Source organism: Lissotriton helveticus, chromosome 6 (assembly GCF_964261635.1).
Source record: "Lissotriton helveticus chromosome 6, aLisHel1.1, whole genome shotgun sequence".
Classification (NCBI taxonomy): domain Eukaryota; kingdom Metazoa; phylum Chordata; class Amphibia; order Caudata; family Salamandridae; genus Lissotriton; species Lissotriton helveticus.
The window spans coordinates 674,953,762-674,966,918 of record NC_136067.1 but is presented as its reverse complement, the minus strand read 5'-3'; the positions used below and the strand labels follow the sequence as shown (position 1 = coordinate 674,966,918).

General features: G+C 43.3%; 2 protein-coding genes across 3 annotated transcripts in view; both read left to right on the top strand.

Annotated features, from left to right (window-relative positions):
• UBE3D (ubiquitin protein ligase E3D) overlaps positions 1-13,157 on the top strand; it is a 1,125,452-nt gene that overhangs the window by 772,320 nt on the left and 339,975 nt on the right. The gene's annotated exons all lie outside the window — the stretch shown is intronic.
• Positions 6,529-13,157, top strand: part of LOC144761303 (uncharacterized) — a 54,824-nt gene continuing 48,195 nt past the window's right edge. The window contains exons 1-2 of the mRNA XM_078646748.1: positions 6,529-6,571; positions 7,486-7,553. Coding sequence (XP_078502874.1) covers positions 6,529-6,571; positions 7,486-7,553 — 111 coding nt within the window. The remainder of the gene's footprint in view (positions 6,572-7,485; positions 7,554-13,157) is intronic.

The following is a 13,157-nucleotide window of genomic DNA, read 5'->3' as shown; positions in this document are numbered from 1 at the left end:
TAATATGTTGTTCCTTGTTTCGAATATATGTGTGTTCAGTAGTTTCCGTTTGAATTAATGAATAAATTCTTTCACTGGCCTCTGCCGTGAATGCGAAAATTTCCGCTCGTATGTCCGTCGAATGAGTTATATCCTCATATTGCATCTTTTCTGTCGGGCGTGCCACTTCCCTGTGGGGGGAATATGCCGATAGCTTCTAGACAATGGGTTGTGCACCGCTCCTTGATTTTTATAGTTCGTTTTAAACTGTGCTCTGGGGTATCACCCCCCTCCTGGAGTGTACACGATAAATCCACTAGTAGCACACCTATTACATCATAGGTGTGTCACCCTAGGCACAAGTATGGTGTGCTGGAACTGCCAGCTCTGTTAAATCATATAGTTCATCCAATAGTTAGATTGTTCAAAGTTCTTTTATTCTTATATCCACATGTTAATTCACATTTAATTCTTATTTGCTCATGTTAGGCGTTAATATACATCATTCCTCATTCCAATGCATTTCGGTGCATACAGCACCTTCATCAGGGAACGCCTGAAAATTAAACAAATAACACACTTTGTAATCATAAGGTTCCATTCTATCTCACTTGATAACTTATTTTATTAATGTGCTTATTAGATGCTATACATTCTCTTCGACATTTCTATATAAAATATCTTCATTTGTGAAATGTGCATCCAGTGTGACAACCGCTGTGTTTATAACCTTCAAGTTCTAGCTGTCGGTTAGTCTATGATACTGCTAAATCATCACATGTTCATCTTACTAACCGTTACGCTGTTAACTGCTGCCCGCGCGGGCTTTCTGTTTTTAGAGTATAAGTTCTATTTTTACGCTCGGCTGGCCGTTGTTAAATGCCTGCACCCGGTGTCCGCATCTCACCTTAATCCCAGCTCATAGAGCTACGCGAAGCCCCTCCGCTCTGCTTACTTCAACGATGTTTATTCAAACGCGAATCTCGCGCATGCATACATTACAAGTGCAGGCATTTAACAACGGCCAGCCGAGCGTAAAAATAGAACTTATACTAATCATAGACTAACCGACAGCTAGAACTTGGAAGGTTATAAACACAGCGGTTGTCACACTGGATGCACATTTCACAAATGTAGATATTTTATATAGAAATGTCGAAGAGAATGTATAGCATCTAATAAGCACGTTAATGAAATAAGTTATCAAGTGAGATAGAATGGAACCTTATGATTACAAAGTGTGTTATTTGTTTAATTTTCAGGCGTTCCCTGATGAAGGTACTGTATGCACCGAAATGCATTGGAATGAGGAATGATGTATATTAACTCCTAACATGAGCAAATAAGAATTAAATGTGAATTAACATGTGGATATAAGAATAAAAGAACTTTGAACAATCGAACTATTGGATGAACTATATGATTTAACAGAGCTGGCAATTCCAGCACACCATACTTGTGCCTAGGGTGACACACCTGTGATGTAATAGGTGCGCTACTAGTGGATTTATCGTGTACACTCCAGGAGGGGGGTGATACCCCAGAGCACAGTTTAAAACGAACTATAAAAATCAAGGAGCGGTGCACAACCCATTGTCTAAAAGTAAGTAAATGCCCACTTTCTTAAAGTGGCATTTTCAAACACAAAATTTTAAAACCACCTTTACTAAAGGTGTGTTGATAAATTCTGAATTCAGAGAGCCTAAATTCAATGTTGCAATATTGTCCCTATGAAAAGTTACACATGTAAAAATAGGGTTCAGTGAAATCCAATGCTAAGCCTTTGGGACAGATCGCCGTTCAATAGTGAAAAACGAAATACTCAGTATTTCTCTTTCAGGACATGTCACACGCCACTACATGTCCTACCTTTCACATACACTACACCCTGCCCACAGGGGTACCTTGGGCCTAACCCAGGGGTGCTTTACATGTAAGGAAAGGGAAGGTTTGGGCCTGGCAAGTGGTGGGTACTTGCCAGGACAACATGGCAGTTTACAACTGTGTGCGCAGACACTACAGTGGTAGGTCTAGGACACATTTACAGGGCTACTCATGTGGGTGGCACAACCAGTGCTGCAAGCCCACTAGTAGCATTTGATTTACAGACCCTGCCACACACTGTGCACTTTAATAGGGACACCGGTTAAATAAGTATGCCAATCATGGATAACCAATCATCTTCATAATTTACACAGAGAGCATATGCACTTTAGTACCCAGAATCTGAAAGTCAACGAAAACAGGGTCAGAAAAATAGGAGGAAAAAGGCAAAACTTTTGGGGCAAACCTGTCACAAGGGCCGTGTCTAACACATAATTTCTGTAAGCATAAGCAGTTTAAACATGAAAATGACTTGGCCACAGAATTTTTTCTTTCAATATATGGTATTGTATTTGAAAATTGTCAACATAATTTTGATAAACAATGAGTGGCGTATAAAGTTGAATGGTGATGTTATGTTATATGAAAAATGTTGATAAAGGGGCACTTTTACCCAAAAATGGGCGTCTTGGTGCTAGTGTCAAGAACTCTCGACATTGTCAATAATCAGAATAAAAAAGCGAACCCATCTTTTAACGGGTACCAACCCGCTGGTCTAAGGAGATTCTTCCTAAATTTCAAAAGGTTTGGTTGAGCTCATAGATGTTTCGGCAGTAGATTCTACCATTTTGATGTTGAATAGGAAAATCTTCTTTGACCTCAATTAGCTGTCTTTATGCTAGGTATTTGTACCTTGTTAGCTGTACTAGATCTTAAGGTACGTGAGGGAATGTACCAGTGAAATTTTTCCTGCAAAAAGAGTGGACCATCTTGATGTAGACCCTTACGTGCCCAGCAAAGGGTTTTGTACTGGATTCGCTCCCTAATTGGGAGCCAATGAAGTTCCCTAATGGATTTGGAAACTGAGCAGAATTTTGTTAACTTCAACAGAACTCTTGCTGCCGCATTTTGCAGAGCCTGAAGTTTATTAGGAAGACATGCTTAACATCCTACAAATAGTGCATTACAATAATAAATCCTTGATATTGCCAAAGCAATGATTACTGTTTCCCTATATTCTAATGGTAAGATCTTTTTTTTTATTTTTAACGTGAAAAAGCAAGAGGAGGTCACCTGGTTTGAATGTTTTTTGAAGGTTAATCCGTTGTCAGAAATGACACCCAGATTTCTCACCTTCTGGGCTGGAGTTGGAAGCAAACCCAAATTAGATGCCCACCATGTGGAATTCCAAGAAGTACTGTTGTTGCCAAACGTTAACACCTCCGTTTTATCGAAGTTAAGCTTAAGAGAGTTCATTTGCACTGCGCAGTACTATTCATGCATGTGCTGAACTTCAAGGCTACTTTTGGTCCAGTGATCTAGGGATACAAAACATACTGATGAAGCAATGTAGTGAGGAAGGCATGTAACTAAAAACACAATGTTTGTGTATTTTCTAGAGTACGAGAACTGGGGCTCAATTCATAATGAGTTGATGACTAATTGAAGGTTTTAATAGTCCAGTCCAACTGTTAAAATTAGTTGACAGTATTTTGGCTATGATGAAACAATTTAGATGGGGTCTTCCTCTAAACCAAAGCTTGGAGACACTTTTCATAGCTACTGTGCTAAAGAACTAAAGAAACTAATCGTCAAAGATAGATCATCTGATAAAGTAGGATCTCTATAGTATTTATTTCTGGGAGCCAATACTGGTTCTCTTCTTTTCAGATGTCACCTATTGTAGTGCATCATCTCATATCCCATACCTTGTCATGCCTCCATAATCCTTTGACATCAGAAGAATGGCTCCAAACTTAAACTTTGGGGTAATGCATTTATGGTTTTTTTACGTCGACCCTACGGTTTATAAGAGTTCAATTCTCCTTATTGTTGTCTTTGGTATCAATATGTACCATGACCACTAAATCCTTTACCGTCTTATCCAGTATTCCATCCAAACTTGTTGGGTGATCCCAAACATGAATTCCAGATCCGGTACAGTTTGAAGTTTTAGGTGTGGTAGAGGTGCTATCTTTTTAGATAATTCCATTATATTTAGAATTTCCAGTTCATGTCCTTCCTATGTGTGCATCACATACCCCTGCGTGAAGCCTACCCAGTGACTCTTTCTGAGGTTTTGTTTCCATTAGTACATCCATACTTGATCTTTGTTTTTTAAACCTTTAATTTACCGTTTTTTCCAACAAAGAATGAACAACATTGTACATATTCAATTAAAGGGTCAATTGGACATTAGTCACAATACAGGTGTAAGACCGATTTCGAACTATGAATCATACAATGCTGTACATAATGACAATGCCATAATCAGCAACTAACAGAGTCACTATAAGTGCCACCAGTGTCAGACACACTCCCTGTGACCCCTATAAAGTACTCACTCAGCACCCCAAGTCTCCAGGTGTGCCTGCAATTTGTCAACAGTTTTCACCCATCTGAGATGCTCCTCCTCAGGCAGAGACCACTCCAAAACATCCAGTGTCCACTGGGCCTCCCCAGGAACCCTGACTTCTATCCAGGGAATGGAGACCCACCGCCGGGCCAGAAGCAAAGCCAGCTGTTAAAAGCGGTAAGACATCTTGCATTTCTTGGGTCAAGCAATATTTCCCAAACAGAGCTGCGGCATCAGAACACACCACTTAGCTGTGGTCCTATATAACCTGTCCACCACAGCCAACCAAAAGACTCCCACCGCCGTGCTGTCCCACGCTAGGTGCATAAAGTTCACCACCACAAATTTACAATGAGGTCAGCATCAGGCAGTGCAGCCGGAAAGGAGACTCAAATCTGTTTAACTATCTCTGCCAGGCCTGCATACTGTAAAAACTGTGTTCCCAGGCCAAATTGCTGCCGTGCATCCTCAAAGTAAATGAAGGATTTGTTGGGAGGCAAGCCACCCCCTCCACCAATCTCAGCCTCCTTCATGCCACACCAGAAACACCATGGTCCTTTTAGCATGACAAAATGGGGCGAGCACGCATAACGGGAACTACCACCCCCTTGATCACTACCGTATTTACCCTCAACCAATTTGCAGCGGTCTGCCGCACACTGTAGGCAGCTCCCCTCGATACACCCAAGCCTGCCATTAGCATATCCGGGAGCCCATCGTCCTTCACCATCTCTGCCTAAAGGTCCTTTTCCCAGTCGTTTACCTTAACCAGTAAATGGACTGCTTTCTGCAGATAGGGGGCACCGAGCCCCATCCAGATATCCCCTCATTAACGTTGTTCTAGCCACTCTACTTCACTTCCCCTCCCACAAGAGTGAAGGGAAAAGGGTGTTCAACCTCTGGAAATTCCAGTAGCACAGTAGACACAGTGAGTTCTGAATGGTGTATATGCATCACAGCAGCAACACCATTTTAGCCACAGCAATTCTACCTAAGAGCGATAAGGGCTGAGTATTTCAGAACTGCACCAATCCCTGCAGAGAAGCCAACATCCTCTCCACATTATGCCACAATTGCTCTTTCTCCGTGTGCGCTGCCATCACTCCAGGATAACGGACTGGCCTAGCTCCCATTGCATCGCCAAGTCCGGAAGCCGCTCCACAGGGACCCCCACTAGGGCCGCTAAGGGAAACAATAATTACTTCGCCCTATTAGTCCGAGACCAATGCCTCACCGAAGCCCTCCAGAAGCCACAGCAATATTGGCATGGTCTCCCTCGGGCCCACAGATAAACCAGGGCATCATCAGTGTAAATGGAGACCACATGCCTACTTCGCCCTAGCTCAATTCCCCAGCCATGCATGGCCCGCCGGACCTGAATGGCCAATGACTCCATTGCCAGGGCAAACCATAGAGGTGACAGGGGCAACCTTGTCTAGTTCCTCGCTCAGTGCCCCGCCGAGCAGTCCTTCCTCACGCTGACCCATACACTCTGCGTAGTGTACAGCAATTGTATCCAATCTCGGAATTGTTGACAAAACCTATAGCCTCCATGACTCACAAGAGGTACATCGAGTCCACCATAACAAATGCTTTTTCAATATCAATGGAGGTCTTCTCCTTCCGGGCTCCCTCCACTGTAAGCAGAAAATGCATCAGCCTCCTCAAGTTCAATGTTGGCTACGGCCTGGCAGAAAGCCGCACTGATCAGGGTGAACCAAACCATACATTGCAGGGAGTAAGTGATTGCCCAACAATATCCATAAGCTCTTCACATCAGAGTCGATCATCGTCAGAGGACTGCTGCTGGGTCCAAGCTTTGGGCATCATACAGATGAGCCCTTCACTCATGTTAGGTGGAAGCTGGCCCAGCTCCTCGGCCTTCAAGAACACCTGGAGTAGTTTTTGTGTGAACTCCGCTGGAAATGCTTGATAAAACCATAGCCCTTGGGTGCATCTGTAGCGCCCGCAATTCTTCTACTGTGATCCCTGCCTCCAACTCCTCTGACATAATCTCTCCCACCTTGGCGAACTCTAGGAGCTTGAGATAGGCCCGTACCCGATCCGGCTCACTGTGGCTGCCACCACAGTACACCCTTTCCTGGTATCCCTGAAACACTGCTCCTACTGCCTCCTGTGCTGTCGCCGGCATGGCGAACCAGTGGAACACTGGACTCCTTATGCAGCAGCCAGGCAAGGATCCTACCCGACTTGTCACCCTCTAGGTGCAAGCACTGCCTATTTTTGGTTCGTATATAGTTATCTATTCTATCCCATTTTCCCAGCAATGTTCCTAAGCAACTGCAACTCCTCCATTTGGGCATCCTAGGCCGGGGCACCACACTCCTTCAACAACCTCAACTCCCTTTCCTCTTGGCACAGCTCCAGCTGGAGCTCCCTACATACCCCAATGGTCAGACCCATGAAATGACTTCTTACAACTGCCTTCATGGCCTCCCATTCGATTTGGCGGGACCCTGCAGTGCCCCAGTTGATCTCCAAATAATCGATCAAAACTAGCAATAGTGTCTCCCTCTCTACTACGTCAGTCAAGACTTCTGCCAGGAGTCTCCACAGTCTTGTTTGGTCTCCCACCCCCTCACCCCCCAGAGACAGCTCACAGAACACAGTTGAGGAATCAGACTGAAATCGTGCCAGGTGGGTTACCCGCACAAATCCCCAGGCGGAACATCAGTCAATAAAATCCTATCCAGTCTGCTGTAGGTATTATGCACAGGTGAGTAACGGGTGAATTCTCTATCATGCGGCCCCCGGTCCATCTAGGACACAGTGGTAATCCCCCAACACAATAGCGGTCCATTCACGTCCGCCCTGGTTGAAAGAATCTGTTTGTGCAGTTTGGGTTTTCTGTCGTACTTCTGACATAATTTTTGCTTTGTAGCAATTGTCTTGGGGTATGCATAATGTTGGTCTTTCTCTTCGTTTTCTTGTTATTCAGTTTTACCCGTCTAATTGACACCCGTGTTCAGTCCCACTATGTGGAGTACCTAGTGCGATGTGTAGGAACATCACAGGGCTTGATGAAGTTTCTCAGAGTGGTATTTTATTCTTAGAGGTATAAACTGTTTATCTCATCCTGCCTTCAGGTCTTCCTTTTCCTTCACTGCATCAGGTATTTAGGGTCCTTCCTCATATTCACAAGGTCCTCCAGAAGGTGAGTGAAAAATGGTACCTTTTCATGAGTCCTGAGGTAATAGAAGGGTGTCTGAGATCGGGCTCAAGTTATATCCTCACCCCATTTCTCGGATGAGGCTAGTGTGAAATAGGATGGATAACATCTGTTTTCTTGTAATCTGCAAACATTCTCCTGATAATGCTCTGATTTTCTTTCACTCCTGATTCCCATCACTAGGGTCTGCTTCTCTGTTTCTGGGCAGAGGCTGCCCCCAGAGGGGGCCTCGAGGGCCGGTGCCGTAACCGATGCCGAGCCCCGGAAGAAACTGTTTTTTCACGTGCTAAGGTGCCCAAATGCAGCAGAAGCATCTGCCCCCCCCCCCTCCCGCGGTGGCCGCCAGGAAGGCGCCAATCCCCCCGGCCAATGGGGGGGACAAGCTGGATACAAACCCCTCAATGGGGTAGCCTGCCAGCTAGGCAGAGGAATGCTTGGAGGGGGATATAAGTGCCGCTCCCCCAGGTAGCTCCTAACTCCGTGGAGCGGGGGAGCAGCAGCGGCACAAGGAGAAGTTTGTCCCACCCACCCACGCCTAAGGATCAGCAATGTCACAGTGCTGGGAATCGGGCAAGACAATATCGGAGAGCTCCGAGGATAATGGTTGGTATGGAGGCACACCGAAGGGCGGGCGCTGGAATAGGACCACTCACATTGGGATGCCTCATGGCTGGGTGAGTTGGCCTAAGAGCGGTGTGTAGGTCCACTCACTTTGGGATGCCTCACAGCTGGGTGAGTTGACCTACAAAAAGGGAGGTAGCAAACGGAGACAGTGCTCGCAGCCCAGCTCCCGCCGGATGGCAGGGCACAACAAGGTAGCGAGTTGTGGCTTAACTCCGGGACAAAAGCTAACCTCCCTCCCCATGCAAAGAGGGTTCAAAACCTAGCCGAACAAAGAGATGACCCAGAAGGGACAAGGGACAAGAAACAAGACTAGAAGGAAAATTAGCTAACCAACGAACTGGCAGTCAACTTTGCTAATTGGTGATGTACATATGATTTATGGCTGATATGATATGATGTATGACCAAAATGCATATGATTTATGACGCAAATATGACAGTCACCAACGATGACTTGTGACCATGGCATGCAAATGATGCCAAAGTATATCCATGTATTCCAAATAAAAACTGCGGCCAACAAATGCCACTACAAACCCAAATTTATTTAGAGAAAATGACCTGGTCACTGTTTTTGTTCTGCAACTTTATTATTTGAGGCAGAATCTCACCCTAAGGTGTTTAATCCTTGGGTGCTTTTTATATTCTTAATAAAATAATACAAAAAAAGTTTTTTTTAACAATATTTGGAAAACGTCAGAGGGATAATCGCTGTCCTACACAGTGGTATATATTTACATGTGCTGAAAACAATTATTGCAATACAAACAAAACATTGAAAAAACCTTTAGCAATTATATAACATATTTATCAAAACATCATTGTTATCAATTCTCATGATAGTACCATACCAACTAATTCAACCAGGCCGCTATAATACAATTTTGCTCAAAGTTCGGCCTAGTAACGCAAAGGCATTCGATTTAATATTTTTCCTTTTATTCCATGCAGATTTTTTGTGAAGCCTTATGCGGAAAAGAAACCATTAGTAATTAAAACGAATGTGTGGGAAGCCGACGCGTTTCCGAGCCTGTATTTTACTTGTCAGGCTCTTCTTCAGGGCTTTATGATGGGTACCTGTATGAATGTAAGCGAGGGACATACTTTAGTGTGGGACCTTCACATATGTTGTCACTGGTGTGAAACTTATGAACAATTATTGTTACCTTCCTGTCGAGTTTACGAATCTAATCCATTTGTTCAGACTCTTGACTGAATATTTCATTTTGTTCTGAAATACAAAACAATGACATTGTTTCTATTTACTATCTTAAGGGACTGTGCATCGTTAATTCAAAAGGATGCTTGTGATATGACTTACATAATTATCGGGTGGTACATGTCTTCCAGTCTGCAGTTATTATTGTGAATGCAAATATGACAGTCACCAACGATGACTTGTGACCATGGCATGCAAATGATGCCAAAGTATATCCATGTATTCCAAATAAAAACTGCGGCCAACAAATGCTACTACAAACACAAAGACATGTTGGCTTGTTTATTCTAAGGAATACAGTGGGGGAACATGCAAGTACGATGGAGTGGGCACAGTGCGGGGGTTATGGAGCGGTGCTCTTTCCAAAGTAGGGTTCCTATGTCAGCAGAAAGACGACATCAGTAGGTGTTCCCCTTACCACCTTATTTTAGAACATGAAAACAGTAGAAACACGCTTTCATACTAGTGGGATAGTCACAGCCAATAGTCCCTCCAGTGGCTATGGGAGTTTTCCATGCTCCTCTCATCCATACACGCTGTCATGCCAAAATGGAGTAGGGGTACTGTAATGAAAGCCAAGGAAACTCTCCAGAATAACAATGAAAACGAAATCCAATTAAATCGGTAAGTAGATCCTTTAATGTGCAGCCAGATGAACAGCGTACAAATTGAATGCCGTTTAACCGCACGGCAATCCTATTTAAGAAACCCATTAACATTCAAGCAACAACACAGACACGCGACACTAACCTACATGCCCGCCACAACATTCAAAGAACAACATACAGGCACGTGGCATAAATCTACATACACACCGCACGCGAACACAACACGCGACATACACACTTTCAAACCATTACACGATGCTTATTGTTTGTGAATGACGCGCGTGCGTTCCCGCGCGTCATTTCAAACAATAACCATATACTACACGTACCTCAGGCATATGGAAGATCAGTGATGTAAAAACAGAGGGGAACTCACACCACACTAACGGTAGGTGGCAGCAGAGTAAGTCTCTACTAGTTTTCTTGTATTTTATTTTTAATTTTCTCCTCCAGGATGATACTGCACTTGACTTGGCAAAATGTCTTTAATTCTTACTTAAGTTGTGAAGTCCAAACTGTCAGTGTGCACACACACCTCTTATGCACGTAAACTCCCTGGAGTATATGCTCCCTGTAGTTTTTTTTTATAGTGTCGGAAATAACCTCTGCACCTAATTGACAGTTGTATTTAATCTACGTCCAATTGGACATTAAAAAAAACCTACAGCGACAGTCAAAAAGACTGTAAAATGAAATAATCACAAATAAGCAAAGAAACTGCTGGCGAGCTGATGAATCCACGGCCTCTTCCTCATCCCATTTCTCTGGTCATTTATTTCTGTTCTCATTGAAGTTTTGTGAAACTGAACGGAAGAATCCAGTTGTTTTGCCATATCTGATCTGCTAAAGAGAAGAAAAAGTAGTGGGAATGTGATGCATGCGATAGTGGGCTTGGGAGTTCGAAAGAGTGTAAAGCACGACAGTGCAGGCTTACAACGGACTGTCTTTCGCTCACTTCTATTGGTTACATTATTACACTGCATAACTAGCAGGGCTTGTTGGCAGTGCACTAAAGATATATATTCTCCTCAGGATCCTTCACTGGATAAACATTTCTCCATTTTATTGTTGTTGAAACCCTGTTTTACTGGTCATATTTTACTCCATTACCACACGATATATTGGCGGTCAGTGCATTATTTGATATCCGAGGTTAGTCACATGTATGAAAGTGTGCACATACTAACTGGGGTGATTCTTTGTGGAAACAGAACATTAAATCGGTCTTCCCTGATATTGTGTGACCTTGATAAACATATAACCTAATAGAATTCGTGCCTCGTCCAAATATACATTGTAATAAGCCGACTGTATGTGTCTTGTGTTGATTTATATATACTAGACCAACGAGGACGTACTGACACCAGGTGATGTATTGTAGCTGGGGAAACCTATGTTCCTGTATGTTCACATGACACTATTAAAATGCATGTATCTCTCAAACAAGGCACAGGCGAGAACTCATAGGCCACGGAAGCCTTTCAGGATAAGGTTTAGAAAACAAATTACCCGCGTTTTAATATTAAAAGCGATGTGCATCATAGTCGTATGTTTAGAGGCCAGTTTACAAAATGTGAGCAACCCTGTGAACGACTATCCACTTTTGGAATCAGTGCCCCTTTGTTCTGACCTACTTCTGTGGGCTGTGATGAATGGTTTTGCCGTGCCTAGATGACATTATGGGCGCAGTGGACTCTGTCCCATAGAGAAGGTTGTGTTGCCACGATGAGCATTTTTTATTTCCAGACTGTCGATGCATCACCTCTGCAGACTCTGACGCAAGTGCGTCATCACATTCTGTGGCTTGTAGGTTGACATGCATGCGAGACGGGGGGGGGAGGGGGCATATTCGCAAAGCAAGTAGTAAATCTCAGATTGCACTGCCTATGCTGAGACTGTGCAGGTTCACAACTGCCTACTTTTCACACAACTCCACGACATATGTATAAGCTACATATGGGTTTTAGAATGTACACCCCCGAAGTGGTAAATACATGCTTGCTGCACTCCTGCTTTCCCTGTATATGTGCGGGTATGTATGGAATAGTTTGGTGGTGCACAATGTTTATAAGACATATAACTTTTCAATTTTGATATGAATTGTATGAATGGTATTGATGCAGTTTGTAGTCCAAAGTGGTTTGTATTCTTTGTTTTGGGGGTACAGCAGCAGTTGTACAAAACTGTTTATTCTTTTATATATAATATGTTGAAAGCTCATTATTATATAAATAAAATGAAAAATATATTTTCTTAATAGCAAAAAGTATTGTGTTGCTTTATTGAAGGCATGACTCTTGGTTGAGCTTTTGTTGGAGGTGGGTTGTTCTTTTTTCTTTTGCGAAGCCGATCCTCCTGCCTGAAGGGCACCTATGTGTCTCAACACAGCCTCAAGGCCTTGTGCACCACCAGTCACTCACCGCCTCTGTAATGTCATCTTTAGAAATTATTTTTATGCAAAACACTGACTGGACCACATGAAAAAATGCTTCCTTAAGGTTAAGGATATATATTCACCTCCTATTAGTACCAAAAAGTCAGCCATGTCTGTGGCTGGAGAAAGAGTCGCATCGCATTAATATTTGAATAAAAAGACACAAGGTTAATGGGATGAGATAAGTTGAAAGTAGTGAGGGTGTTAAAGGGCACACTGTGTAGCTAAAATAAAACCCTGTGCAATAACACACAGACATCAGGTGAAATGTTGCAGTAAACCAGGCCAAGTGAGAGTAAAAGGCTGCTTTATTAGGACAGGTATGCAGTTCTGAAGCTCCTTAACCTGTCCACACCTGGCTCATGCATGGCTCTAAAAATAATGTTATGCATCAAACAGCCTAGAATACATCTTTGCAGTAAACTCAAAAGATGTTTGTCATTTACTTTCTGTCCATTAACCAAATCCACTACAGTTCTGTTGTCCACAACACATCTGACTGTTTTACTCTCTAGTTTCTTTCCCCACACCGCTGGGGTCACCAACAAAGAAAAGATTTCGAAGAAAGCAATGCTCCTACCTTCTGCCAACCACTTAGAGGGTCTCTTTTATGCACACCATCTACCCTCTCAGAACAAACCAAAACCATTGGCACCTGCTGCATCTGACAATATCTGAACCATCCAAAAGAAATCCAAATCCATC